Source organism: Phasianus colchicus, chromosome 20, assembly GCF_987193195.1.
Source record: "Phasianus colchicus chromosome 20, bPhaCol1.hap1.1, whole genome shotgun sequence".
Classification (NCBI taxonomy): domain Eukaryota; kingdom Metazoa; phylum Chordata; class Aves; order Galliformes; family Phasianidae; genus Phasianus; species Phasianus colchicus.
In genome coordinates this window covers 5,383,595-5,409,376 of record NC_143455.1, presented here as the reverse complement: position 1 = coordinate 5,409,376, position 25,782 = coordinate 5,383,595, and the positions used below count along the sequence as shown (strand labels likewise).

The 25,782-nt window shown below is 54.4% G+C and overlaps 4 protein-coding genes and 1 long non-coding RNA gene across 11 annotated transcripts; 2 read left to right on the top strand and 3 right to left on the bottom strand.

Moving 5' to 3' along the window:
- Window positions 1-68: 68 nt before the first annotated feature.
- NPB (neuropeptide B) lies at window positions 69-616 on the top strand. Its single transcript, XM_031598993.2, has 2 exons — window positions 69-312; window positions 442-616. Exons 1-2 carry the CDS (start codon window positions 79-81, stop codon window positions 568-570), a joined length of 363 nt encoding a protein of 120 aa, XP_031454853.2. The 5' UTR covers window positions 69-78; the 3' UTR covers window positions 571-616.
- A 2,097-nt stretch (window positions 617-2,713) lies between these two features.
- PCYT2 (phosphate cytidylyltransferase 2, ethanolamine) lies at window positions 2,714-13,112 on the bottom strand. 2 transcript variants are annotated; one of them, XM_031598995.2, is made up of 13 exons: window positions 12,997-13,112; window positions 12,575-12,663; window positions 11,894-12,055; window positions 10,047-10,113; window positions 9,542-9,626; window positions 8,460-8,504; window positions 6,901-7,039; window positions 6,380-6,462; window positions 6,123-6,200; window positions 5,490-5,555; window positions 5,166-5,231; window positions 4,615-4,703; window positions 2,714-3,929 (listed from the first exon to the last, which is right to left on the bottom strand). In XM_031598995.2, exons 1-13 carry the CDS (start codon window positions 13,065-13,067, stop codon window positions 3,839-3,841), a joined length of 1,131 nt encoding a protein of 376 aa, XP_031454855.1. In that variant the 5' UTR covers window positions 13,068-13,112; the 3' UTR covers window positions 2,714-3,838. The 2 variants fall into 2 exon arrangements, with proteins under 2 accessions (XP_031454855.1, XP_031454857.1); XM_031598997.2 differs by lacking the exon at window positions 8,460-8,504.
- Window positions 13,113-13,223: 111 nt separating this feature from the next.
- On the bottom strand, window positions 13,224-17,683 carry SIRT7 (sirtuin 7). The gene is made up of 10 exons (XM_031598999.2): window positions 17,525-17,683; window positions 17,318-17,455; window positions 16,648-16,752; window positions 15,541-15,611; window positions 15,306-15,378; window positions 14,730-14,828; window positions 14,017-14,253; window positions 13,691-13,771; window positions 13,496-13,602; window positions 13,224-13,416 (listed from the first exon to the last, which is right to left on the bottom strand). Exons 1-10 carry the CDS (start codon window positions 17,618-17,620, stop codon window positions 13,224-13,226), a joined length of 1,200 nt encoding a protein of 399 aa, XP_031454859.1. The 5' UTR covers window positions 17,621-17,683.
- LOC116232570 (uncharacterized) lies at window positions 14,247-15,789 on the top strand. Of its 2 annotated transcripts, XR_004167716.2 has the most exons (3): window positions 14,247-14,425; window positions 14,722-14,895; window positions 15,441-15,789. It is a non-coding gene; the product is annotated as an uncharacterized LOC116232570 (long non-coding RNA). The 2 variants fall into 2 exon arrangements; XR_016459068.1 differs by lacking the exon at window positions 15,441-15,789 and having other exon boundaries at window positions 14,722-15,403.
- Window positions 17,684-17,763: 80 nt separating the features above from the next.
- On the bottom strand, window positions 17,764-25,775 carry MAFG (MAF bZIP transcription factor G). 5 transcript variants are annotated; one of them, XM_031599006.2, is made up of 3 exons: window positions 25,586-25,775; window positions 22,238-22,299; window positions 17,764-22,158 (listed from the first exon to the last, which is right to left on the bottom strand). In XM_031599006.2, the coding sequence occupies exons 2-3, from the start codon at window positions 22,271-22,273 to the stop codon at window positions 21,706-21,708; spliced, it is 489 nt and encodes a 162-aa protein (XP_031454866.1). In that variant the 5' UTR covers window positions 22,274-22,299; window positions 25,586-25,775; the 3' UTR covers window positions 17,764-21,705. The 5 variants fall into 5 exon arrangements, with proteins under 5 accessions (XP_031454866.1, XP_031454862.1, XP_089978019.1 ...); XM_031599002.2 differs by having other exon boundaries at window positions 25,608-25,769; XM_090121893.1 differs by lacking the exon at window positions 25,586-25,775 and adding an exon at window positions 25,360-25,466.
- Window positions 25,776-25,782: the final 7 nt, after the last annotated feature.

Here is a 25,782-nt window from a genome sequence, read left to right as displayed (position 1 = left end):
GCTGTGCGGCGGGGGCGGGCGCGGCCATAAAGACGCGGCGGCGGCGGCGTTCCGCAGCGCTGCGCTCCGTCTGGCACGATGCGCGCCGCCCGCTGCCTGGCTCTGGCTCTGGCCGTGGCGCTGCTCTGCCGCCCCGCCGCGCCCTGGTACCGGCAGGCGACCGCGCCCCTCTCCTACCCGGTGGGCAGAGCCTCGGGACTGCTCTCCGGCCTCCGCCGCTTGCCCTACAGCCGCCGCTCCGACGGCGAAGGTGCCGCCCAGCACCGCCCCACAGCGCTTCATCCCAGACTCGCTGCTCCACTCCGTGCCGCGGTGAGTACCGGGATGCTCCGGTCATGGAACGTGCTGGGACCGGGACAGCCCACCTGTGGGGCTCCGTGGGCAGCCCCACTCCAACGTTCCCACCCGGGAACACGGGTCTCTGTGATGCTCTCCCCACAGGTGCTGTGTGTGACAGGTGTGGACCCCGAGCTACGGAGCTGCCGGCTGCTGCTGGGGGTCCCCAGTGCTCTCCAGTGCAGAGCGGCTGTGACTGTGTCCTTGGTCTCCACGGAGTGTGCAGGTGCCTGAGGCAGCACCATGGCTCTACAGTAACAATAAATGCAAATGGAATGGAGAGATCTTGTCTGTCCTTGAGGGAACGGAGGTGCTTCTGGAAGCCCTCAGGGTTGGGGGGAGCCCACCAGGATATGGGGCACACGGGGAGGCCATGCCAGATGCATGCCCTGAGAAGCAGTGCCCACCCAGGGCTGTGTGGGTAAGGGCTTCGGTAGTGCCACAGGCACTGTGGGACAGAGCACAGGCTGAAGCCCCATTGCTGAGCTCGAGGCAAAAAAAACAGTGCAGGGAGAGGGAATCCTTTGAAATCAAGTGTCGGAGCTGGAACAGTGCCCACTTGGTTGGACAGAGGGGCACAAGGATCCACAGTGGGAAGTGGGGATCTGCCAGTGCTTGGAGCAACCCAGCTCTGAGCACAGTGCCTGTGAGCAGAGCTGCTGCAGAGGGAAAGTCTCTTTCACATGGCTGATAAGCCCCTACCCCTCCCTGCCATGTGTGCAGTTCTCTGAGCAATACAGGAGATGCATCTGAAGTTGGGGGGGTTGCACCCAGCCAAGCCAAACCGAGGAAGGACTTTACCCTGGGGTGGGGGATGCCATCGACTGAGGTCAGGGGGAGCCACATGCTGACTCCAAGCAAATCCAGCACTGCCACTGCTGAGACTCGGCCTCTAAGTTCACACATCTGCAGGAACTCATGACAGCACTGGCACAGCCTCAACCCTGCAGTCCAACTGTCCTAGAGGGGCAGGGATGGTGTTTTTGGGTCCCCATGCCTGTTCCCATCCCCAGCAGAAAAGTAACTCTGTGATTGCAACCAGCAAATTACTGCTCTAGGAGGAGACCTGCTGCCCTCATCTTTGCCTGCAGCAGGCAAAGGCCCTGCTCCAGGGTGCTCAGGTCAGGCTCTGGCAGCAGGACCTGGGTGCAGCAATACCCCAATGGTCACCACCCCCAGCCAGGGCAATACCCAGAACCCAAGCATGCAGACCCAGGCTCTGGAGCCTTTGAGCAAGAGATGGGGCTGCATTGTCTGCAGACTGATCCAGCCCTATGCTGTGAAGGTGCCCCCACCCCACATGCCCCCACCCACAACCCAGCACAGCCCCACATACCCAGCACTGCTGCCACCGCTCACAGCATTGCGCTTCATAGGGGCGGCTGCCTTAGGGTTGGTGCTGGAGCCAAAATCCTGACCTGTGCTTGGGAAAGGAAGGAAAAAGAACAAATAAAACAACAAACAAACAAAAACCCACAAAAATATTCAGTCAGTCACAGACTTTAAATTCATTTAATTATTTCCTCATTTTGACTCCACACTCATTTTTGCCCTCTGGGACTCTCAGGATGTGAGCGAATGCAGCCTTGGAAGGAGAATTAAAAGGGCCCGCAGGCACTTGAGGTAGGAGATGTCATGTGCAAAAGTTTTCTGCTTAGAAATAGCAGTGAGCAGTTGCACAGAACGCCACTCCACCACACACCCATTTGAGCAAGCGAAGCTGAAGCTTCTCTGGCAATTAAGTGACACCGGCAGGCACGCATCCGAGCACCAGGATCAGAAATGAAATGGTTTTGTCATTTTTTAATAACAGCAGTACCTGTGTTGGTGCTGGGGGCGGCTCAATGCATGCAGATGCTCTCAGCCTGGGGTCAGTTTATCACTGAGGCGGAGGTGGTTGTCATGATGGCTGCACAGTGCTGCTTGGCCGTGGGGAGCTGGGGGTCAGCGAGGCAGAAGCCTCAACCCTGAGAGCAGCATGAGACAGCAGAGAAGTGGGTCAGACCCAACACTGGGTACAAGGGTAAACCCACTGCTCCCATCAGATGTGCCCAAGGAGCTCCGAGAGAAGACAGGAGCCCCACAGTTCTCCCATTCCCACCCCATGGGGAGGCTGAGTGCTCCCACACAGGTGGATGGTTTGATCTTGGCGGCACCTCATGACAGATGACGCATTCATTATGCACATGGCACTGATGTGAGGCCTTGAGGCTCTGCAGCCCATCTGCACAAACTGTGGGCAGGATGGACCCTGCAGGGCTGCCTGCACACCTCAGTGCACCGAGGCACCAGGAGAATCTCAACTGCACGTCTGTCATGGCTTATGCAACTGCCAAAGCCTGGCACCCAGACTCGAGGACCAAAGAGACCAACAGACAACTCTTCAACGTTTTATTAATGATCAGCAACAGAAGTTTACAACAGAGGACAAAAGAATGGGCATGGAGGGATTGTACAGCACAGTGCAGGGAGAGGCCGAGCACAGCACCCTGGAATGTACAAGGCAGAGAAGGGCTCAGCCCAGCGCCCGGCTCTTCCCAGACCTCCTCAGGCCCTGCAGAGCCCCGCAGGAGGTAAACATGCTGCACTTCAACCCTCATAAAACAGCAGTGAAATTCCAGCCCACAGGGTCACTCCTCCCAGTAACATCTGTCAGGCACAAGGTGCACTCCGGCAGCAGCAGCAAGCACAGCCCCAGGCACGGCCCACTGAGTCCTGCTCGTCTCATGGCAGGAAAGGCTGTTGGTAAGAGCCCCCTGTATGCTCCAGCCTTGTGCAAGAGAAATTCCTCAGCTCACCAGGGAGAACATCAGGCCTGAGGGGCTCTGTGCCTCCCCCCCCCCCAGCAGATGCCAAGCTGCTGCCTGTCACTGGTGAAGTAAATGATTCACCGGCACCGGGCACAGCTGGAGAAAGGCTTTATCCAGTTAAACCAGCAGCAGTTTGGGTCTGGAGTTTGTGCAGAGACAGCAGCCAAGAAGCACCACCAGCAGGAGACACAGCGATGGGCCTGGCATCCCCAGCCCAAAGCTCACAGAACTGCTGGGCTGTGTTCGTTCCCCTGGGACCCCTCCAGTCTGCACCACTGCCTGAAGGGCTGCTCTGAAATGCAGACTCTGATCAGGACAGCAGAACGTGGATGGGGGCAGGAGAGGCCTGAGCAGCTGCTCCATTTCCAATCTTCTAAAAGCCAGAAATGGCAGAAAGTAAAAGCACATCAACATGTTAAAACGTTAGTTATAATTAAAAACATTATTTTTTTTTTTCCTTTTGTCAAATCTTCTCCTGGGAAAGGGAACAGTGGCTGATTAACAGAGGAAGAACTAGGCAACAAGATCCCAACTCATTACGTCTGCATAATTAGTGCAGGAGAGGGTAGGGCAGCACATCCTGAGCACACCGGCAGCACTGTCCTTGCTCAGACCTTCCTAGAAGAGCTCCCTGCTCCTCCAGAAGGTGACGCTGCGGCGTTCTGTGAGCAACGCATCAGCTCTCTGCTGGTCTAATGCTTCTCCTCCTCCAGTCTCTTCATGGCCTCCAATACTGCCAGCTCTTTGGCTTCCTTCTTCTGGTTCCTGGCTTCAAACTCCAGCCTGCATCAATCAAAAATACCATCAGTTTTATCCAGACTTTATCTTTAGGAGACTAAAACCACCTGGAACAGGAGAGTATTGCCCTCTCCTCTGCAGTTTTGTTCTGTGAGTATTTCAGAAGCCCCATCACGACCCTCCAATTTGAGAGCCAGCTCTGAGAGATTCCCAGGGGTGCCACCATCACTCAAATCCTAGGCTCCCACACTGCTCACACCACACTCAGTTCACTCTCTGCAGAAGACGCTGCTATTCCACACTTGGTCTGTCCTGAGCAGACCACTTAATGCTGCAACACCAAACTCAAACTGACAACTGATCTGAACTGGGGTCACTGGAGGTGAAGGGCTCAAGCTTAAAAGAGCAAAGCTTGCAAAGAAGCGGTATGCTGAATCCACAAGAAGACAGCATGGAAATATCTTTACTGATAGAAGAGGAAAAGCAATAAAACACGCTGTGAAGCACATTCTTATGCAGAGCAGTTCAGCTATTTCTTTTCCTGTATGATCTGGTAAATTCACACTGAAGCAGCCTGCCAAAAATTCCAAAACAAAGCTATGGAAAAGGAAGGATCACAGTCACTGATTCCCTCTCTGTGCCTTAAGTACTTTCTTCTTCCTGCTCAATCCCATCAATCAGTCCTCAGACAAGCAGGACTAAACAGAACTAAGAGCTGAAGAAAGCCAACCTGTTCTTGATGATTCTTTGCACAATTAAATCTGTGGTGAGATTGCTGCCACTGTCCACGAGCTGGAAAATGCCACGTCTCTTCGGTTCCTGTGAACAAACACAGCAGATTTGTCTTGCAAGGAACACACAGGACCTCCAATTTACAGCTCCATAAATGACAGTTGAGCAGAGGGTCTACAAGACCTTGTGGGTGCTCAGCCAGGCACAGCACAAGATGATCTCCTCGGATACAGACTGAATTATTGCCGGAAGCAAAACACAATGCACTCAGGGGCTGAGCGAGGGATTGGCACAGAGCAAAGATCACCAGGTTTCTCTCTCTCTGCCACGAAGGTATTGAAAACAGGCAGAAGAGTGACTAAAAGAATGGGGCTGTTGTGGATGATACAAGGGGATGATTTCTGAGGGGTGGGTAAAAACAGAGCCAGCTGCCCAGGATGCGCTGGTAGCAACCACTGCCATTCACATCTCAGCCCAGGAGCATGAACAAAACCATACCTGTCACAGACCATGACAAAGAAGCACAGGCTGGGGTAGTTGGCACCTTACCTCATATGGATCAGAACCATCCTTGTCTGGAACCACCTCAGTCATCCCATGACACACAAGAGTTACCTAGAGAGAGGTACAAAGTCACTGACACCATCACATCCCTCCAGAAAGTGACAGTAACTCTGCCACTGCACTCACTAAGCAGAGGCAGGACATGAGGAATACCAACACCCAGAACCTGGAGGCTCAGCCTCCAGCCAGAGCTCCCCTAAACACACTGAGCAGGACCCCGCACTGCTTTGCTGCTCTCCAGTGCCATTTTAGCTCTCTATGCACATCGAAACCCAACATCTTTGTGTACGTCCATACACAACGACTCACCTTGAAGTGATCCAGCAGATCAGCAGTGACAGCATAGGGGGCTCCAATCACCACTTCTGAAACATACTACAAAAAAGATCAAGAGTTTGGATTATTATTAGAGTTGTTTGTTTGTTTTTAAACAAAACAAAGCACTCGAGCAGGTTATCTGGTTATCGAGTTATGAGCCCAAGCAGAAGGTGAGTTCAGCAGCCACTACTTGTCACACAGCATCTTTTTGTTCCACTAAGGACAATTTTTTCTGGCAGGCTTTATATAGCAAATCCCCATATTAACTGCTCACAGCACACATTTCTGGCCCCCTCTATGTTTCTTTCCGAGGAAGTTTCTTCCTTGCTGCAGAAAGGAGATGGTTTTCTGCAATAATGCAGATGTCTCTGCATAGAGCAGAGCAGCACTCTGCCTTTTCACTGCTGGTGGAAGATGTGGATGGATTCACTGACTCAGGTTAGTTGGGATGACAGCTAAGCCAAGTGACTCCCCTTGGGAGCACAGCTCTGGTAGCCAGAAGCAATCAGTTCCTGGCTTTGCTTTCTCAGCACATTCTAAAGAATTCATGCAGGACTGTTAGCTGAAGAATGTCATCTCAGCAACTTCTGGAACAGCACAAAGGGACCAAGCTGTAGCACTTACCCTACAGGCCAAGACACTGAGTGTTCTCTCGTGGATGTTCATGATGGGATAATTCTTCCCTTTGTAACGATTTACTTCCTAAGGTAAAACACCAGTCAAAATTAGAAGGAACACAACCTGAACTTCTTCCTTTTCACTCTCTCCTAATACAAACATTCTGTACCAGCCAATACAACCCTTCCCTGTCTCCCGGAGCACAGCCTGCTTGTTTCAGAAGGAACAGCAGCCAAGCTGTTCTGCCTTTGAACATTACAAACCTGGTCAAAGTGCAGCCCAGCAATGATGTAGGGTCTCTCTGCCAGCTGGTGAACCTTCTCCAGGAAATCTACATGCCCAATATCTGGAGAACTATTTAAGGAAGCTCACACAGAAAATGGGGAAAGGAAGCCAGAAACAGGTGCATTAGGAAACCACAGCAGAACATATTAATCCCAAGGGGTTTATTTCCCCATTGCTTTTTGTCTTTGAACTACTAACATTTGCCTGCTTCCCCCCTGGCTCTCAGGTTCTGGGCAAAAGCCAGCCATCTTTCCAGCTCTACCTTACATGGACACAACTTTGCCTCCATCCAGAATTTCTACCCATTTGGGGCATTCCAGCAAAGTGCCTCCAACACTGTCCCAAGGCTGAAGTGTCTGCTCTACACGCCTTGTGCATTCTAACAGCTGTCATTTGGTCTAAGACAGCCAGACCTCAAGATATCCTGTTCTGGTGCCTTAAATACAAGAACATCAAACAGATCAACACCATTTTCCTGACAAAACAGAGTCAAGGATACGGAACAGGTCAAAGGCTCCAGCCACGTAGATGATAGTGTCTCCTGGCTGTGGTTCCTTCCCTGATGCAAACTGGATGATCTTCTGGGATGTCTGCAGGAACTGCGAGACACCGGTCCAAGGACTGTGACCTTTTGGTCCCTAGGAAAACACACATCATACGTGCTTCCTTTTCAGGCTCCAGGAGGGGATTTGGGAAAAAAAACAAAACACAGCACCAGAATACAGCAGCAGGCATGATTGTGTCTTAATTCACAAGCAAACATCACAGCTCTTAGCTTGCACTGTCCGCGTTCCCAGCACCAGATGTTTGTATGATCTCCCCAAAGCCCCTTTCTCTGTCAAACCCAGCATAAATCATCCCCTCAACAGCCAGCTAAGGAGATGCTGAGAGGAAAGCTTAGGAAGGAGGAAGGCAACAGGGCAGACCAGGACTTCAGGAGAGGCAGGGTTACTGACAGAACAGGTGCACAACACACAAACTACCAAAACCCTTTTATGCAAAAGCTCTTTTCAAGCTGTAGGGCAGCCTACCCATTTACCTGGCAGGGCAGTATGCTAAGTAGGAGGGGAACCACCTCTGCTCCAGCAGCCAGAGCCCAGACACAGCGAAACCAAAAGGTGGAGGCTGAGCCCCACTGTGAAGCACTTCTGGTTGCTGGCCCTGGCCTCTGCTTTGCTTTGCTCCCCTAATGTGAACAGCTCTAAAAGCCTTGAAAGAACAAACACAGTTCAGCCAAGACCAGGGCAAGCCACATAAACAACAGTATGCAGAAGGTGGTATACTTCTGGCAGGGGTCATGCAGAGTGCTTAGAGTCCAGACATGTTTCTCTAAATCCAAGAACCAGGAAACAGCTAACGTACAGCAACAGGCTCCCAAAAGCCTGCTTAAAACAGGTAACATGATGGAGAACAATTCAGCATGGTCAGCAAAACCCCAACAAGCAGAAAACCTGCTCAGGCTTTAGGCACAGGTGGTTGTTAATGAGGAACAACATAACAGTCAGGGAAAAAAAAAAAAAAAGGGCAAAAAAAGACAGAGAGCTCTTCAGAAGTAGCCCAGGGTATGAGCTGAACATGACAGCAGAGAGCCCCAGCAGGAACACTCTGCTACTTCAGACCAGGCTGCATGGAATGCTAACTATGTGCTGCTACATAAATCCTTCCCAGACCTAAGGCAACACCTGTAAAAACATAAGTACTAAAAGGAGAATCCACAGAACCTGTCCCTCTGCTGGAACTCTGGGCACCTGCATCACAAAGGAAGTGGCAATAAAGACTTTACAAGCAAGCCAGCCAAACAGCAAAGCCTCAACAGGTGGAGCTCTGTGGTGCCACTAAACATCATTCATTCACAACAGCAGTACTGCAGAGCTTGTGCAGCCACACCTGCCTATCTCACTGGCTACAGCAGCTACTTTATGGGGGTGGCAGAGATTTACTGAGGTTACTAATAAACGCAGAGGAAAAACCAAGCCTGCAATACAGGCCAAAAAGCACATTTGGAATCCTTCTCAGACAGGCCAACAACCAGATGTCTCAGACCAGAACTCACATTACCTTCCCAAAGTTGTCAGTGTGCTTCCGATAGTCTAGGTCCTCATCCTGAAGGGAGATAAAGAATCAAAATGTTGAAGCACTCACACAGCTCATCCAATCAAAAATACGCTTGTGTGTGGCAGAAGTGCTGGGAAGTCCACACTCAGACTGTGTATCGTTGATCTCTGCCACTAAATACTAACAAAGGAGTTAATATCTAAACCAGGGTCGTGTCCCAGCATGAGTCAGATGAAACTTCCTTATCTGACCTCAGCCTGGCATCACACAGCGACAGCGGTTCTTGCTCAACCTGCACAGCTGGATAACATTGCACACCTGTGTCTTCTCTTGGCTATGCAAGGCCCTAGCAGGACTGTGTCCCTTCTTTTCCAAAGCCACTCCACCAGGGATGGGCTCAGATGTCTGCAGACAGATAGCGATGTTGTGTCACATCGTGGTGTGAAGTTGCATTATTACAGCTAAGCCAATCTAACAGCTCAGCACACTAAAAGAAAGACCTCCCTCTACCTCTAAATTCTCGTTCCCATGTTGTCTCCTCCCTTCTGTTTCTCAGTGAATCCATTCAGTGCCTTGCTCATTTACTGAGTCTATTCGTCAACCTACAGAACACTGCTTCCTCGTTTTTGCTTTGGTTATGTTTGCCATCTACCAGGTAGTGAGCTGAGGAGACTCAAGAAAGGTCTGATAAGATTCAGAGACAGCAAAAGGCAGAAGCGTGCAGCTCAGTGAGAAGGAAGAACTTCCAATTCTGGCAGCACTGAGCTGTTAGATCAATGTGGCTGCACTCTGTAACTCCACAATCACAGAAGCCATAGGCTAGCCAGCATTTTCATTCCTGAAGCTCACGCCAATCAAGAGAGAATCAAAGTTTTATTTCCATACACGTTTCCAAAGCACCACGGGCTGTGATTTCAGGCAGGCTTAAGAAAATACAAAGAGAGTTTTGCCCACAGCCAGCTTGCCGGTTCTCCATGGATATGGGAGCCAAGCCCAGGAGCTCCACTGCCATTTTGGAGCAGTGGAAGGCAAGAGCCGACATATGCCCTGGACTCCAAACTCCCACCCAAAGCCCTGTGACTCACTATGTTGCTGTGGTGAGCCTTAGTCATGAGCAGCATGCGGCCAACGAGGTCGGTAGTGGACACACCTTGAGTGCGTTTGCATTCCCTGCAGGGAGATAAGCAAAGGATAAAGCAGATGCCACAGAAGCACGTGTCTCTTTTTCTCACCACTGTTACACCTGTGAAATCTGATCTATCCAAACCAGCAATCGTCCTGAGGGACATCTTCCTACTCTTGATATAAGGGACACCACTTGTCTGCTGGGCCTCCGCAGCAATCGGTGACATGAGGAAAACCTACCTGGCACAGACTTCCCAGCAGAGCTAACCCCCAGAGCTGACCAAGAACAGCTGCTGGACTGCATCACCTTCTGGAAGCCAAAATGGCTGAAGCAACCAAAGCTCTGACACGCCTCACAGCAAAGCTGAAGCGCGACCTGAAGACAGCTGTCTTCATCTGAGCTCCCTCCAGGATGGGAACTCCCAGAAACTGCCCAGCTCAGGGTAAGAAGCTACACAGCAGTACCTGTATCGCCCGGCTGTCTTCACTTCCTCGTAGGTGTCCTTGCCATCTATCGTTAAGGTGATGTCATCTGCAGAAAGAGGAAAGCCTCAGAGCTGTGCTCCAAACCTCCCTGCACAGCAGCTACGTTAGAATTGTGCAGCCTGCATCACAGCACATGGGGTACGTCCCACACCTCCACCGAAATGTAATGGGCTTGAAAGATAAATCTGCCTGTAGGGACAAGCATGCTCCCAGTGCTAAAGCCTCCAAGCAATCTGGCCTGTTGTTCATTAGATACCCCAGGAAACAAGAGCTCATTGCCCTGCGAGCAAATCCAACCACAGGCATGACTGAATTGTTCTGTGGGTAACAACAAACAGCCACCATCAGTCTGTGCTAAAAGCACCTGAACTGACTTCCCCAGCACTGTGCTGAAGTGTTAGTTCACATTACAGCTCTTCCCCAGTCAGTTAAACAGCGCATCATTGCTCGGTCCCTCACTGATGGCACTTCTACAAAGATATTAATATATCCCTTCAACTCCTCCAGAATCAACTCTAGTTCAGCTTTGGCATGGGTCCCAACTCGTTCTACAGAAACCACTTCTCTCCTCCTTTTAATGACAGTTTAAAGACTTAACAAGTGAAAACCTACGCTGGCTTCATTCAGCCTAATCCCTTGTTTACAGCACAGGTAACTCCTGTCTTCCTTACACAACTGCAGTGGCACACGCAAGAAAGCTCTCCTAAAACCCCTCTCCCTCCCCTTGGGGCACAGGGACAGAACTGAGCACTGTGCCAGGAGAGAGGAAGAAGCAGCAGGTTTGCTGTTTGCCACTTTCCCATGCTAAGCCCAGCTATTTAAAAACTTATCTTCTGCAGAACCACAGCCCGGCCAGAACGCAGCATCCATGAATGCTATCCAGCTGGAAGGACAGAAAGATTGGCAGAAGGGATCAAAGCAGTGAATCTGGAGCAAAGGCCACCGGCACTCCTCTGTTCTGCTAATCCCTCACCAGGCCTAGCAAAGGGTCACGAACACCAAATGCACTTTCAGGACAGGCAATTAAGTTAACAAGGAATGCATCTTGTCCACGTGGAAAAAAAAACGTATCTATCTTATCGAAGATTAACAATTTATTTGCGTTTAATGAAATGCTTGCCTTATCAATAGGAGGTTGCTGGGATCAAATGAGGAAGGATAAAGAGAAAGAGTGCAAAGATTGTGCCCGATTAAATTAACAAAATACCTTTGGAAGGGTAGGGAGGAGGGGCCGATACTGAACAAGCATGAATAGTCCAAGGAAGGGACAGAGTACAAAAGCAGGAATGTTTCCCCAGAACACTGCCTCTCTTCACTGACTGTATGCTGAGAAATGTTCCTAAGCAGAACGAGGTCTGACCACGGTCAGCTAAGAGCTTTAGGAGCTTATCAGCTAGATCAAGAGACCGAAGCTTTTCAGATCTGATCTCATCTCAGGATAAGCAGACATAAATGACTCTGGTTTTGCACACCTAACAGCATTTTTCACGTTTAGATGGTGTAAACATGTATTCATTTCATGCACAGCTCTTGCTTGTTTTAAGGGTAATCTCAGGACAACTGTCAGTGTGTTTCATCTTCGGAAGTGAAACGGGTGCTTAAAGCCAAGGAATCACAGTGCTGCCCCAAACACCCATGAACCCATTTCTCCAGAATCCCTGAATGGGAGCACCTGCACCGACCAGCACAGGCACTGTCACAGTCTGTACACACGAGTTAACTTTCACATGAGTCACGCAGCTCTTTGCTTTGCAGCCAGAAAACCAAGAGCACGCGAGCCCTACGGGGCCCTTCTTCGTACCAATCCACCTCACAGCATCACTCACCACCGTGCACACAGAAATCGCAGTTATATTTGTCCAAGGTTTCCAGTGTGGTGACATAAGGAGCCCCAGGCGCAATCTCATCCACCCACTTGATGGCTTGCACCATCTTGTACCTCTCCTCCTGCGTGAAGACGGGGGGGCCCTTATGTTTGGCAATCTCCTCTGGGTGAGAGAGAGAGAGAAAACCCAGTTAGAAGTAGAGACTGCAGCAAGAGAGCTTGAGGGGCGTTTATGACATGCAAGGAAGGCCCAGTGAGTTCAGGAATTTTTATTCCATCACGTTTGTAAGCGTGGTAAACGTGTGGTAAAGGCGTTGGGGTTCCCTCTATAGGCACAGTGTGTTGGTGACTCCTCACACCCAAAAACTGCTTCCCAAGGGCACTGCCCGGCCCCGCAGCCCCCAGCAGGTCTGAACAACGGCTTCACCCTGCGCTGCGAGCCGCATCCATAAACCGACCGCAGATCCGCGCTCAGAAGCGGGAATTCATTCCGAGCGCTTCACTCGCATGTAGGTTCGAGTTTCTCAGTCCGTGCGCACGCAGCACCGGGCAGAACGGATCGCAGCTCCAAGAGCGGCGAGCGCAGCTCAGCAAAGCGCAGAACGGCACCGCCGCTCCCGGCGTAACGGGTGTAACGGCCGTCCGGTGACACCGAGAGGCGCAAAGCCGAGCGCCGTCTTACCGTCCGTGTGCACTCCCACGATCAGATAATCGCCCATGGCCCGCGCCTGGCGCAGCTGGTTGGAGTGGCCGTAGTGCACCATGTCGTAGCTGCAAAGACAAAGGCTCTCAGCGCCGGGCTCAGGGGCTGCGCACGGCGACCGTCCTCCGGCTTCGCTCGGCGGTTCCAAGTCTCCCTGCCGCCCATCGCGGCGCCGCGATTAACGCCATCGCCGTCGGTTCCCGGTGCGGCGCCCCGCCGCCACCCGCCCGCACGGCGCCCACCGCCCGCACGGCGCTCCGGGCCGCGGCTGTCACGGGGACGGCCGGCAACGCGGCCCCCGACGCGCAGCCCCTCCCGCTCCCCCCCCCCCCCCCCGGCGGCGCTGACAGAGGAGCGGAGGCGCGGCGCAGCCGACTCGCTTTATTCCCGCCCGCACTCACCAGCCGTCGCACCAGACGCGCACGGGCCGCTGTGCCGCCGCGCCGCCCCCCGCCGCCCCGTTGCGCAGCATGGCCGCGCTGTCACCGGCGGCGCCGCCGCCGCCGAGCGGGACCTCCCGCCCGCCCCGCCCCGCGCCCGCCCCCGCCGCCATCTTGGGGCGCGTCACACCGGCGGTCGGGGCGAGCCGACGCCCCGCGCTCCGTTTCGCCCCGCCCCGCCCCCGCCGTCAGTTGCTCTTCCTGCGCCGGGTGCCCTTGGCGCAGCCGCGGCCCAACCAGCCGCCGGGCCGGGCCGGGGGTTCGTTCCGCGGTGCCGCGGTCGGCTCGGCGCCCTGCGGCGGGGCCACCGGCTTCCGGGAGTGCGTGCCCTCCTCGTCGGGGCGCAGCGGCTCGGCCAGCGCGAAGATGGGGTCCCGCGCCCTGCGGAGAGGAGGAGGTGAGGGCGGGGGGCTCGCGGCGGCCGTTCCGCCCCGCCCCGCAGCGCTCCCCGCCCGCTCACCGGTCGTAGCCGGGGATCTGCAGGCCCAGCTCCTCCATCAGCAGCCGCATGACGTCGTCGCAGCGGCCGTGCAGCTTTAGGGCAGCCAGGTCGTCCTTGGGCGTCCACTGCGAGGCGACAGCGGGACACGTGCTGCAGCACCCGCTGCGAGGGGCTTCACCCAACCTCCCAGCCCGGCACCGGGAAGGCGCTCACCTGGAGGTTCACGATGTACAGCTTCGGACGACGAGGTGGAGGTTTGCTCATGCACCAAAGCCGGGGGTATTTTTTCAAAACCTGCCATAAAACAGAAATGATCAGCACAGCCAAAGGCACACGTAACCGTGAACCATATCAGCGAGAGGAAAAGGAATGTATTACCAGGAAGGGAAAGAGGGAGGAAGAGAGACTATCACACAGATGGTGGGCGAATCCTGACACCAGAGTTTACAGTTGTCTGTTTGGGAGGAGACTGCTCAGCACCAAGGTGTATCACCAAGAGGGAATGCTGCTAACAATCTTCACCGAGTCTCTAAAGTTACCTTTAAGCTGGAACCCAGACAAAGAATCACATCTGCTTTGCTTGCAGCTTCTGTTGCTGCTTCCCAGTTCAGGGGCTGTGTCAGTGTCCCCTTCTCCCCAAAGTGGACGATTGTATCTCTCAACTGTGCCCCGCACTTGTGGCACATCCTGCCAGTGTGATGCTTGTGCAGGGCCGTGCGTTCTGTCACATCAAACACTCGCACATACTCTCTGTTGGGTGTACATGAAGTGCAGACCTATAGCACAGGAAGAAAAAATGTTGTATTGTCAACGTCTGGTCCATTTGATACAAGGGATGCAGCCACACCTCAGAGAAAAGCACCTTTTGGGGACAACAAACCTGGAAGCAGTAGAAGGAATCATCTGTGTTTAGGTGCTAACTTGGAAGCATTCAGAAACACTCAACAAGTGAGTGGCATTACAAGGGGCAGGCTGGCTGGGCAATAGGAGGGGTTTTCAGGCAACGCCTGAAGAATAGCATTCAGAAGCAGAAGGCTCTAGCAAATATAGAGATAAAACTGCCAGGTTGTACAGAAAACTTAATTGTGGGGTTTGCTAACTAGTTCACCAAAAAACTGGCAAACTAAAGATGTGAACTAAGCTGAGAGTAGTCCTTGTACTAATTCTTGAGTCAGGGAGGGAGAAACAGTTAACATTATCTTTTTTGTGAGGCCAGTACTGACAGTACCTTTGTCCCTTTCTAGCTGCTCACCTCTATGTACATGTTTCCATGAAGCTCAGATATTGCTGATCGAGGTAACCCACTTCGCAGGTGCAGCCCATCACAGTTTTGAGATACCACATGCTGCACCTGGAAGAGAACAAAACACTGAAATAACACACACAGAGAAGACTCTGAAAGCATGATTCCAATGCAGGTAACATGTACGTCTCAATGTGCAATAAAAAGTTCTGCTTCAATATACTGAGCTAACAGAAGAAAAGCAGAGAGAGTAGAACTCTGTGAAAACTAAACAGAGAGATTCCTGCTAAATACAGCTCTGTTAGGCCTGGCAGACTTTGTGGCCATGTCCCCAGATCAAAGCCTCACCAGGAGGCAAACATAAGCTATTAAAAAAAGGCACAAGGGAAAAAAACTGCTGGAGCCACAGTCTGGACATGGCCTGATGAAGGCTCAGCTATACTGAAACACAGACAATTGTTCCTACACAGATGTAGCCACCTCACTAAGAACAACAGTTATGCAGTACTGTGAAAAATATCTTTTTTCCTGATTTCTTATATTGTGACAGTGGAGCACAAGTCATGTACAGAAAAAGAAACTTACCAGGTTATGCTTGTGCAGGCAAGCAATGCTCATATGGGTGAGCGTGGGCTCTGCCTCACTCAGATCTGTAGCACTGACAAGAGACAAAAAAAAATTTTTTTAAAGTAAGAAATTACCATTAACACTCTCTTTCAGTATCAGCTGTCTGCTGGGCAGCTCAGAATTCATCTCCTGAGTAGCTGCAGAACTGTCCTTCCAGGAAAGAGAAAGGAAAAGTTCACTACAGTCACCTTACCTGATGCTCCTGCCCTTCTGCAGCAATGTCCAAATGCCATTGGGGCCTCGGTAGTCTGGGATCGAAGCTGCCTGTGTTGTGAAGAGAGACAAAACATGGCCTGACGGGAAAGTTCCTACCTCTCGTCCACCAACACATCAACCTGGCCTCACCCAGGACAGCGAGATACTGCATTCACTGCTGCTTTTTCATTCACTCAAAGTTTTCTAGTGTTTTCCTAATTACAGAGAGCTCTTTTCCTACCTTGCACTTCTCATTTTTACCTCCAGTATTTATTTTCTCCAATTATACAACTATTAAATCCCTCCAGAACACTCTTCTCCCCTAGGAACTTCCCATTTCCCCAGACAGAACCCAGTTCTTGAACCTTTAATTATTTACACTCTACTGATTTCTGGTAGCTGTACTCAGTGTTCTTTAAAAAAAGTGTCTATGACATTAACACTTTTTTGTGCACTCTGCCCAGCTCCATGTTCCCTATCAGGTGAGACTGCAGAAAAGGGGAAGAACAATAAGGTTCCCATCTCAGAGTTCAGACAAAAGTGACTAATGTGACATGCGAAGAGGCAGCTCCAGATTTCCATTCTCATAAGAGGCCACAGAAACCATTTTTAAACCATCATTTTTAACTTCCAGTAAGCACTCGTTATTTCTAAATCGTTTATTAATGCCGATTCATTAAGCAGCTATAACTTCTTTTAGGTTTTGCAGCAAAAGTAGCTGAAGAGACTCAGTTGAAGACAGACTACTGATCTTATTTTAGAAGCTCATTCTTTGCATAGAGGTAATGCAACCTCAGAATCTCTTGACCAGCAGGAATATCCCAAGATGCAAATTAGTTAACATCTTGGTCATGGTTTGTAGTTCAACAGTGTTAATATAGAATCCCAGATATTCTCTGGGCAGCCTGGTCTGGTGGTTGGTGACCCTGCAAATAGCAGGAGGGGTGAAACTAGATGATCATCGTGGTCCTTTTCAACCCAGGCCATTCTATGATTCTGGGATATCCCATGGTCACTTGGAATCCACAAAAAACAGAATTCAAACATTGCAACACTCCTGAAGGAGCTCCCAAAGCTCCAGCCACTCACCCCCAAAGAATCCTACCGTACTGATCCCTGCTCCTGTGTAGATGACAAGGTGCTTGGCGTTCCGGATAGCAGCAGCCAGCTCAACAACCTTTCTCTTTAGCTCCTCTGGCTCATCACATACCTAGGAAATGCAAATGGGCAGTTTCAGCATGTCACTGAGCCTGAAGGAACAGAGAGCTCCTTGGACATTTTGATATGGGTCCATCCTAGGCAGGGACCCATCAGACGAATATTATCAGAAGGAATATTATCAGAAGGTCTCCTAACTAGAAAAATGTGGGCGTTTGCCGTCTGTATTATCTATGAAGGACCAAGGGAAGAAGGTTTCTGGATAGCAGCACACGCAGATAAGCCCTCCCAGGGGGCACGCCCACTCAGAAAACCAAACGCATTTCGGAAGAGGTTGGCAACTGCAAGAAGCAAGGCCGGTGCAGGGAGATCGGCCGAGGACCGGCGCAGCAGGGCGCGGCCCCGAGGGACGGGGGCAGTCCTGGGAAGGCGGTACCGTCAGTTCTGCCGTCACAGCCGCACAACTGCCCCCGCAGCGGGAGCTCAGCGCCCGCGGCACCGCGGAGCGCAAAGCCCCTCCCTGCGGCCGCGGCCCCCGCACCACCGGCGCGCGGCGGCTCCGACGCGGCCCTGGAGCCGCACCCATCGGGCCCGGCCCGCCCCCGCCCGGCGCCCACCTCCTCCTGCCGCCGACGCAGCCGCTCGCGCCTCTTGCGGCGCCTCTCCAGCTCCCGGACGATGTCCTCGCTCTCGCTCAGCACCTGACACTCCTCGGGGCTCCGTTCCGCCGGCGGCTTCCTCCAGATGCGGGAAACCTGCCCGGCACACGCAGCGCGTTACGGCGGCCCGGCCGCGCGGGCGGGCTGAGGGGCGCGGCGCCGTACCTGTCTCCGCCGGTCCCGCTGCTCCTCCTGCTGAAGGATCTCGGCGCGCGCCGCCGCCTTCCGCTCCGAGCGGCTGAGGCTGCCGCCGGCCGCCATCGCCCCGGAAGCGCCCCGCTTCCGCTATCGGACGCCGGACGCGCGAAGCCGCTTCCTCTCGGACGGCGCGGCCGAGCGCCGCTTCCGGCCCCTCCCGCCCCGCGGCGCGGAGCAGCGCCCCCTCGCGCGGCGGCGGACCGCGCCGCAAAGGAAGCGCCAGGCCGTGGTGTTTGAAAGCTGTTTATTGTCATGTACAAAACAACGGCGGCCGCGCCGGCAGACGAACACTATGTACAGCAATAAATAACGCCCGCCGTCGCCGCGCGGGGCAATAACTTAGCAATAAATACCGCCTCCCGCCCGCCAACCGCGGCCTCGCTGCACCCCTTCCCCACGACAGCGGACGGGCCCGGGGCCGGGACGGGTCCGGCAGCGCCCCGGTCCGCAGCGCGGCGGATCCCGGCGGAGCCCCGCGGCCCCTCGGGCGGTGCTCGTCTGAGGGCGGCGCCCCGCCGGGCCGGGAAGGGCGGCGCGGTGGCTCCGACCTCGGGCCCTCCCCGCCCCGCTCCCCCGGGACAGCGCTGCCCGCCGGCGCCGCACGACGCGGGAGTCACTCGACACGATTCACCACACGATACACAAAGCCCCGCCCGGCCGGGCCGCTGCAGGGGACACACTTCATGGTTCCTTTGAGGGCGGCTGGGGCCGGGCCCCGCCTCCCAACCACTGCATCAAAAATGTACCGGGAAAGGAGAAAGAAAACACAACACCCTTCACAGCAGGAAACCGAACGGACGAGCACCTCAGGAACAAGAACTGCCACACTCCAGAACGCTATATACGAGAGAGAGAGAGAGCAGAGCGATGGGCTCGGGGCACGGCCGCCTCACGCAGGCATCGGGTGCCGGGTGGTGAGGACTGCGTGCCCTGAACGCGACGGGAGATTCTTCAGACACCGCAGAAATACATTACTCGGATTCCAATACTTCACTGAGAACAAAACCAAAAACACCACGCCAGTACGGGGAAGCAGCACCCGCAAAGAGGAGCACATCCCCTCCAGCAGCTCTAGGATGGAGCCAGACAGAGCGCTTTGTGAGCGGGGAACCATCTCAGCTGCAGAGCTGGTTCACCACACGGGTGCCCTACGGCAGCAGCTTTGTGCCCACACGTCCCTAAAGAGATGTGTCCTCACCGAATGCATTCAGCCACTCAAAGCAAGCTGGGACCACGAGCTAGCAAGCACAGCGCAGAGGAGGAGAAATGACAGCATTCATGGCTGCTGGAGTCAGCGCTGATGCCTGTTCTGTCCTCCTCACTTGCTCCAGGGAAGCACAGACTCTTACTGGCAGCAGCAACTGCCGTCCAGCAGGCAGAGAAGGATCAGGTGCAGAATACAATGGAAACGAGTTTGCCAGGGCTGTGGGACTGCCTGTCATTGCCTGCTCTGTTGATGGAGCCCTCCTCACAACAATCTCCAGCAAATGGAGACAGTTTTGCACACAAAACCTTGTCTGCTTGCTCTACAGAGGTCAGGCCTCCAGCTGGGAGGCCCTCCTGCCAGGTTCTCAGGGTTCCAGGAGAAACAGGGTTGGGTTTTACAGCCTGAGCCATCCAGAGGACTCTGTGTCATGTCTCATCTCCTCCTCACACCACCCAGCAGCTGGAAGACAAAGGCTCGAGCCTACAAGTCTGTGTAAAGTGTTGCACAGCAAGTAGCCCATCCGGTGCATGGTAAGGAAGCAGAACAACAAACACCTCAGTTCAGAGAGGAGAAAACCCATGAGCTGGATGGGGGAAGCCTGGAGGTGATGTTCTAACCTACTCCTTATCCACAAAGCTCACAAGGAAAAGCATTCCAAACAGCTTCTCCCTTAGTCTGCAATTAGTCAGTGCAAAGCTGATCTCCTCTTTCAACAAGAAATCCCATCAGCTCCTCTCCTGCTGTGCTACAGCTTTCATTAGATGTACCTGCTTTTCAGCCCAGAGAACAGAATCAGTTCAGCTACATAAGAAACTCATTACCAAAACACACCTAGTATAGCAAACCACACTTTACTTGTGCCATCCTTATCTGTCTCCTGTGCTCAGGTGATTTTCGACACCCAAAAGATCAAATGGACTTCATCCCCATGCCCTGCTTCTCCAAAACAACTCAGTAATCAAATCGAGTCTTTCAGGAGGTGAGGGCAGGGAGGTCTGTCCTAGTGTGAACATGGAGCCTGACCACAAATTGTTTTTCAGCTGTGTCACACAGCTGTAAGTTTAAGTACCTTTACCAATACCTACAGCCAGAAGCTGCACCAGGAAAAAAAAAGTAACCAAGACACTGCTCACTTTAGTATGCTGATGCTCAGCACAAGAGGCTGCAGCTTCAGGACAAGTGCAGGTCCTGCACTGCCCAAAACGCTGTCAGCCCTGCCTCTCATCAGAGGAGCCATGAGCACAGCGTGAGCTCTGACCACAGGATCCACATCCAGCTCCATCTTCAATCCCCTCAGTCTCCTTCTGAACTTATATAGCTCTCCCTTGTGTTACTTCTCAGCCAGAGGAGAGCAGTTCCAATGGGAACGCATCCCCCATGCAGGTAACTCCGAGGTCAGCACTGGCTGGGCAGTGAGAGGCCTGAGCTGCTTGTGCAGAAGCAACAGTTGCAACACCCAGAGAGAAGCAGACTTCCCGCAAAGCCCCTCTGCAGAGCAGCGTTTTCAGGGCAGGCATCACTCCTCAGCGGCATCAGCCATTCATTTTCACCTCTAACAAAAACAGCAACTTTGCCTGTGTGCCAGAATCCTCCTGGAGAATTCGGAGAGATTCCAAGCGAACCTCTTGCTCGAGCTCAGGGAAAACAACAGAAGCATGAGAACGACAGCACATGGCAAAGGCAGCCACTGACAGCACCACAGCACAGCGCCACGCGGAGCTCGGAGAGCACAGAGAGCGCAACACGAGGGGACACAACGGAGCCAGCAAGATCGAGAATAAGTCACTTTTGGTACAATTGCAAAAAGATATCAAACAGGACTTGCCTCTTTTTTTGTCTTTTTTTTTCTTTTTCTAAGTTTTATAAATAAAGTCTGATAACTCTTTATAAAAACTAACCTCGGAGCCACAAACAGTTTGCGGGAGGTTCATGAGAAACTTTAAAATTATTTATTTATTAACTTCTAACTAGCAAAGTCTCCGAGAATATTTCCCCATTTCTATGGCCAAATATTCTCGCCCTCTCGGATAAAAAAAGCTGACTATAAATACGCTCTCTCTTCTGTCTGATTTTCATTTTAAACTTAGATAATTTAATAACTCTTAAAACGATGTTTCTCTTTAAATAAAAGGGCTATTTAACCACATAAACTGGTCGTGTAAACCATCACACTAGAGACACTTGATACCCTCAAAACACGGGAACAACTAGTGATTTTGGTCTTGTTCAGTGCAACACATTAGGCACAAAACCGGCCTGCAGTCAGCAAGGTACCTCCCTCCCCCCCCCCCCAGATGCTGGGCCCCCACGCAGACCCCATCCCATCCCCCTCCCCTCAGCTGGGGTAGAGGCAGTGGGACACACCAGCATCTTCCCATCCACCGCCGCTATCCGCACTCTACTGCAATGGAAGCCTGAAGGAAACTCACTGCTTGGGCACAGAGGCGCACCTAGAAATGAATACCACATCTATTACACAGAACACCCCAGCTGCAACTACAGGTACCGGATGAGACAAAAGCAGCAGGCTCAGATGCCGGGCTCGGGCACCTGGATACACCACCTGGAAGAGTAATGAAATAAAGCCTTTGGAAGTGACTGAAAACTGGGGTTCCAGGAAGAAAGCCTCCCTCCAGGCCTCTCGCTGCGCAGCACAGACTTCCTTTGGCTAGAACACCGAGATCTTACAGCCTGTCCCAAGGGCAGCTGAGGGCTACAGACCGCTGGGTGGGAGGTGCTGTCTGCACAGGACAAGGGATGCATCACCACTGCTCATACCAATCTGAACACAACAAAACAAAACCAGAGCGATCAGCAGGCCAGTCCTGGGCCAAGTAGAAGGAACCCTGACCCGTGTAGGGAGGGTTTGTGCTTTGGGGATTCCAGGCTGGTTTTGTGCCTAATTGCCCTGCACAGACAAGCTCAGGCAACACTCGCTTCACTAAGACCGGGCGTCCGTTTTGGATTTCACTATTGTGATGACACTAGTGGTAGCGACCTTGCCAGGGACGAGGGGCCCCATGCTGGAGGTGAGAGGGCCCCGCACGGGGGTGACAGGGCTCCGGGCCACGGTTCTGGCGAAGTTCTGGAGTGCCTCATATTTGGAGCGGAGAGCATCGAGTTCCATTTTCATGCTGGCGTTCTCAGAGGCCAGCTTCTCCACCTCCTGCTGCAGCTCTGCCTTCTGCTTCTCCAGTTCCTCCTTCTGGGTAACGCGCTTGACCCTGCAGCTGGCCGCGTAGCCTCGGTTCTTCAGCGTGCGCCGACGCTGCTTCAGCTGGATGATCTCCTCCTTGGACAGGCCCCGCAGATGCTGGTTCAGCTCCCGCACAGACATGGTCACCAGCTCCTCATCTGTCAGGCTGGTCCCATTCTCGCCTGGCTCCCGCTTCACCTGTGAGAAGAGAAGGCGGTGTGCAGTCTGAAGCCTCAAGCAGCCGCCCGCACCCCCCGTCCTCCACCTGCTGCTTTACCTTCAAGGCCTTGTTTCCTTTGTTGGGGGTCGTCATAACACGGCAGCCACGTCAGTCAGGCTCTGGAAGGGAAGGAGGTCAGGTTAGTTCCTGGGTTAGTTCTCAGCAGTGCCAGAGCCGCTGCGTGGAGCCCCGCAGCAACACCCCGTGCTGGGGCACTCCCACTGCCCTCCCCAGGCAGCGCTCAGCCCGACTGCATCGGACTCACAGCACAGCAACAGATTCTGTCCCTGAGCAGAAACTGCTGCCTTTCCACAGCCCTCCGGCCACGGAGACTTGTAGCAATGCTGTTTTTTGTTTGGGGTGTGTGTGTGGGGGGGGGGAAATTAAAAAACTAGGAGGAGCCAGAATACACGGAAGCCACATTTTTAAAAATAGCCTGGCAGCAGCAGCCAGGTCCGGAGCACGCCTGCTCAGGGCCAGTCACGCTGACTCAGCATGCCAGCAGCCCGCGCCTCTGCTCCCAGCTGCATCCTCACAGCCCCTGAGCACAGCACAGCCCCACACACCCACTGCCCAGCACAGCCAGAGCTGCCCAGAGTGAGTCCTGCCAGACCCATGATGCTCCCAAGGACACAGCCTGGCACGGTCCAGGAGCACATCACTGGCAATGAGTAGAAGGGACAGCTTTACCTGCACGGTGCACCTGCTAGGTGCTGAACACCGCTGCCACACTCATTCCTCTCCAAACTGTGGGTGCTAACCTAGCAAAGCCAGCACGGCTGGGTTACAGTCTGAGTTCTGCATCCAGCTCTTCCTGTGGGGAGGACAAGCAGCCCAAACCCATGGCTTGGTGCCAGGGCTCACAGGAATCCCATTGCCGATCTGAGAAAAACTCAGCAGCCCTCCCTGCTCCTGCCACCCAAAGCTGACCTGCAGCCATACACATTTCCCATTGAGGCAGTCCCTATCAGCCCCAGCAAAGCCAGGACAGCACCACCTTCTCCCTTCCTTATCTTCAGAGCTGAGAGATAAGAAAACAAAGACCAAGGGAGGCTGAAACCGGAGGGGAGCAGACTCCTTCACTGCCAGGGAGGACAGCATGCCAGATCGATAACAGCAGCTCCTGGGGCTGTCTTCATACAGAGGCATACCTGGGCTCCTGTCCCTATGCACCTCCTTCCCTCACACCTCAGGTCAGAATGTCACTGCACCCCAACAAACTGAATCCTCAGCAGCCACGTCCGTCCCACACAGCCAGGCGCTGCCTCCTGCAGCAAGGCTCTGCTCTGTGCAGGTGCAGTCTGCGAGCACCTTTGTACCTTCCGTGCCAGCCAACAGCAATTCTGTTCGCTGCTCTTTTGTTTGCTAGACGTAAGAGGCAGAGTTGCAGCCAAGACCCAGCTGTACAGTCAGCAAATACGGATTTTTGCTCCTCCAGCAGCTGCAGCTCAGGCTCCCGCAATGCGCCCGGCTCTGACTGCTAGAGGTGAGCGGGATCAGCGTTCTGCAGGACACGGAGCAGAGGAGCACAATTCAGATGTTCCCAAGGCCAGAGCCTGCCAGGAGGTGGCTATTTATACCCAGAGGACAATGTTCTTGCAGCACGATGTCTGTGACAACCTGACAGCGCGGCCATAAGGGTCACTTTGCCACCAAGGGAGGTGGCTGCAGTGGGGGGAGCACACGCAGACTGCTGCCTCCTGAAATCAGTTCTGCACTTTCACATGCCATTATTTCTCTTTCTTTCCTCTGTTTCCTCCCCCCCCCACACCCCAGCAAACAAAATGGCCGCTGGAAAAAGGGGCAGAAGGAAGAGAATATCGGGGGAGAGGCATAACACCAGCCCTGCAGAACCCTCTGACTGCACACTGGGGTCGGTATGGCTGCAGAAATGTGTGTCCCACAGGGCTGGATGATTCCCTGCTCCTGGGAAATACTCAAACTTCCTTCATGACAGCAGAGCTGAAGAAATAAACACTGTATCAGGCTGGGCACAGGTAGGGCTCCTCAGGGAGCAGAGCAGGGCAGGGAGCTCACACAGCCCTGACCTCAGAATCCGTGCTCACTCTGCACCTCGCACTGTCATTTCTGCTAAGAAAAATACATAAACCCACAGATACAGACACAAAAGGACAGGCCAACAAGAGGTGCTGTGCAGAGCAAGCACAGAAATGTGAGGGAGCTGGTGGACAGACGTGGCTGGGATGAGTGCAGGGACCCAGGGAGCTGCGATGGGGTCAGGAGAGTGCTCCCCAACCCTGAATCACAACATCACTTCTGTCGGACACGAGGGCTGCAGTGTCTGTACCTGAGGAACCGGGCAGTGTGTGCTGTGTTCTGGGAGTGGCTCTGGGACGGGGCTGTGCCTGAAAACAGCACCAGTCTGGACCCCACCCCCCACCCCCTTCCAGAGACACAGCACGGGGGTGGGGTGGGTGCGTGTGTGTGTGTGTGATGTGGGGGGTGTGGAAGGCAGCTGACCCGGAGGACACTGAACGCAGACACAGCCCGGCTCTGCAGACCGCTGATTTCTCCGTTTTTGAGAGGTTCCCGAAGAAAGATCGCACTGAAAAGTGCCAAACGCGATGACTGCAGCGAAGAAAATGCCGCCTCAACACATTTCCTCGGCGCTGAAAAGCACTGAGCTCAGCACGGCCGCAGCCAATTCCCCCCCAACACGGAGCGCACCGCGCGGGGCCCTTTCCCGGTTCCCCGTTCGCTCCCCGATCCCCAGCGCGGCGCCGCGCCACGCGCGCACTGTAAACACGGTGACGTCGCCGGGGCGCGGGGCAGGGCGGGCGCGGAGCTCTCCTCCCCCCCCCCCCCCCCCCCCGGTGCGGGATCCCCGTTCCGTTTACCCGCGGTTGTTTTTTTTTCCTACGCGTGCACAAACGGCCACGCGCAGCCCTCCCGGAACTCAAACGGCGCGGACTTTCCCCCGTTGCCCGGCGTCAGAGCGACGCCGCCGCCCCTCCCGCGGGACCCCCGGTGACCCCGCAGCCGCCACCGCCGCGGTGACGGGAGGGAGCAGCGCGGGAGGAGCGGAGCGGCCCGAGCCCCGCGGCGGGGAACCCTCGGGAAGCGCCGCGCCGAGGCCTCGGCCTTCGCGGCCCCAACGCCCGCCGGGACACCGGGGGGAGCGCGGGGCGGGGCGGGCGGAGCGGCGGGGCCCCGCGCACCTGTTGCTCGGCCGCGGCGCGGGGACCGGGCCGGGAGCGCCGCGAAACGAGCGGAAGCCGCGGTCCCGGAGCCCCCGCCGTGAGTCAGCGGCGGCCGCCCCGCCCCGCCCCCGGGGACCGGCCCGCCGCGCCCGCCGCCCCGCCCCGCCCGGTGCCAGGGCCGCGCCCGCCGCCCGCGCCGCGCCTCCTCCCTCCGGCGCCGCCGCCGCCGCCGCGCGCCCCTCACCGCCCGCGCTCGCTGAGGTCACCTCCTGACGGAGCCGGCGGGGCCGGAGCCGGGCGGGGCGGGGAGGCCGCGCTGCAGGGACCGGGACGCCGCGAGCCGCCGCCGCTCACGGACGCGTCACGTGATGTTTGGGTCACGTGGCTCCATTCATGAAGCGCCCGGCGCAACCGCCCCGCGCCTTAAGGGGGACGCGCGCT

Excerpts from the sequence above, each read along its gene's own strand:
- NPB (XM_031598993.2), top strand. The coding sequence starts at position 79 with ATGCGCGCCGCCCGCTGCCTGGCTCTGGCTCTGGCCGTGGCGCTGCTC. Across the intron at positions 313-441 it reads CTGCTCCACTCCGTGCCGCG|GTGCTGTGTGTGACAGGTGT; the intron begins GTGAGTACCGGG and ends CTCTCCCCACAG.
- PCYT2 (XM_031598995.2), bottom strand. The coding sequence starts at position 13,067 with ATGCTGCGCAACGGGGCGGCGGGGGGCGGCGCGGCGGCACAGCGGCCC. Across the intron at positions 6,463-6,900 it reads TGGAGCCTTTGACCTGTTCC|ATATTGGGCATGTAGATTTC; the intron begins GTATCCTTGACT and ends ATAGTTCTCCAG. Across the intron at positions 5,556-6,122 it reads TCAGTGTCTTGGCCTGTAGG|TATGTTTCAGAAGTGGTGAT; the intron begins GTAAGTGCTACA and ends TCTTTTTTGTAG.
- SIRT7 (XM_031598999.2), bottom strand. The coding sequence starts at position 17,620 with ATGGCGGCCGGCGGCAGCCTCAGCCGCTCGGAGCGGAAGGCGGCGGCG. Across the intron at positions 14,254-14,729 it reads ATGGAAACATGTACATAGAG|GTCTGCACTTCATGTACACC; the intron begins GTGAGCAGCTAG and ends CCTGTGCTATAG. Across the intron at positions 13,417-13,495 it reads CAGATCCCCGGCTACGACCG|GGCGCGGGACCCCATCTTCG; the intron begins GTGAGCGGGCGG and ends TCCTCTCCGCAG.
- MAFG (XM_031599006.2), bottom strand. The coding sequence starts at position 22,273 with ATGACGACCCCCAACAAAGGAAACAAGGCCTTGAAG. Across the intron at positions 22,159-22,237 it reads AAGGAAACAAGGCCTTGAAG|GTGAAGCGGGAGCCAGGCGA; the intron begins GTAAAGCAGCAG and ends CTCTTCTCACAG.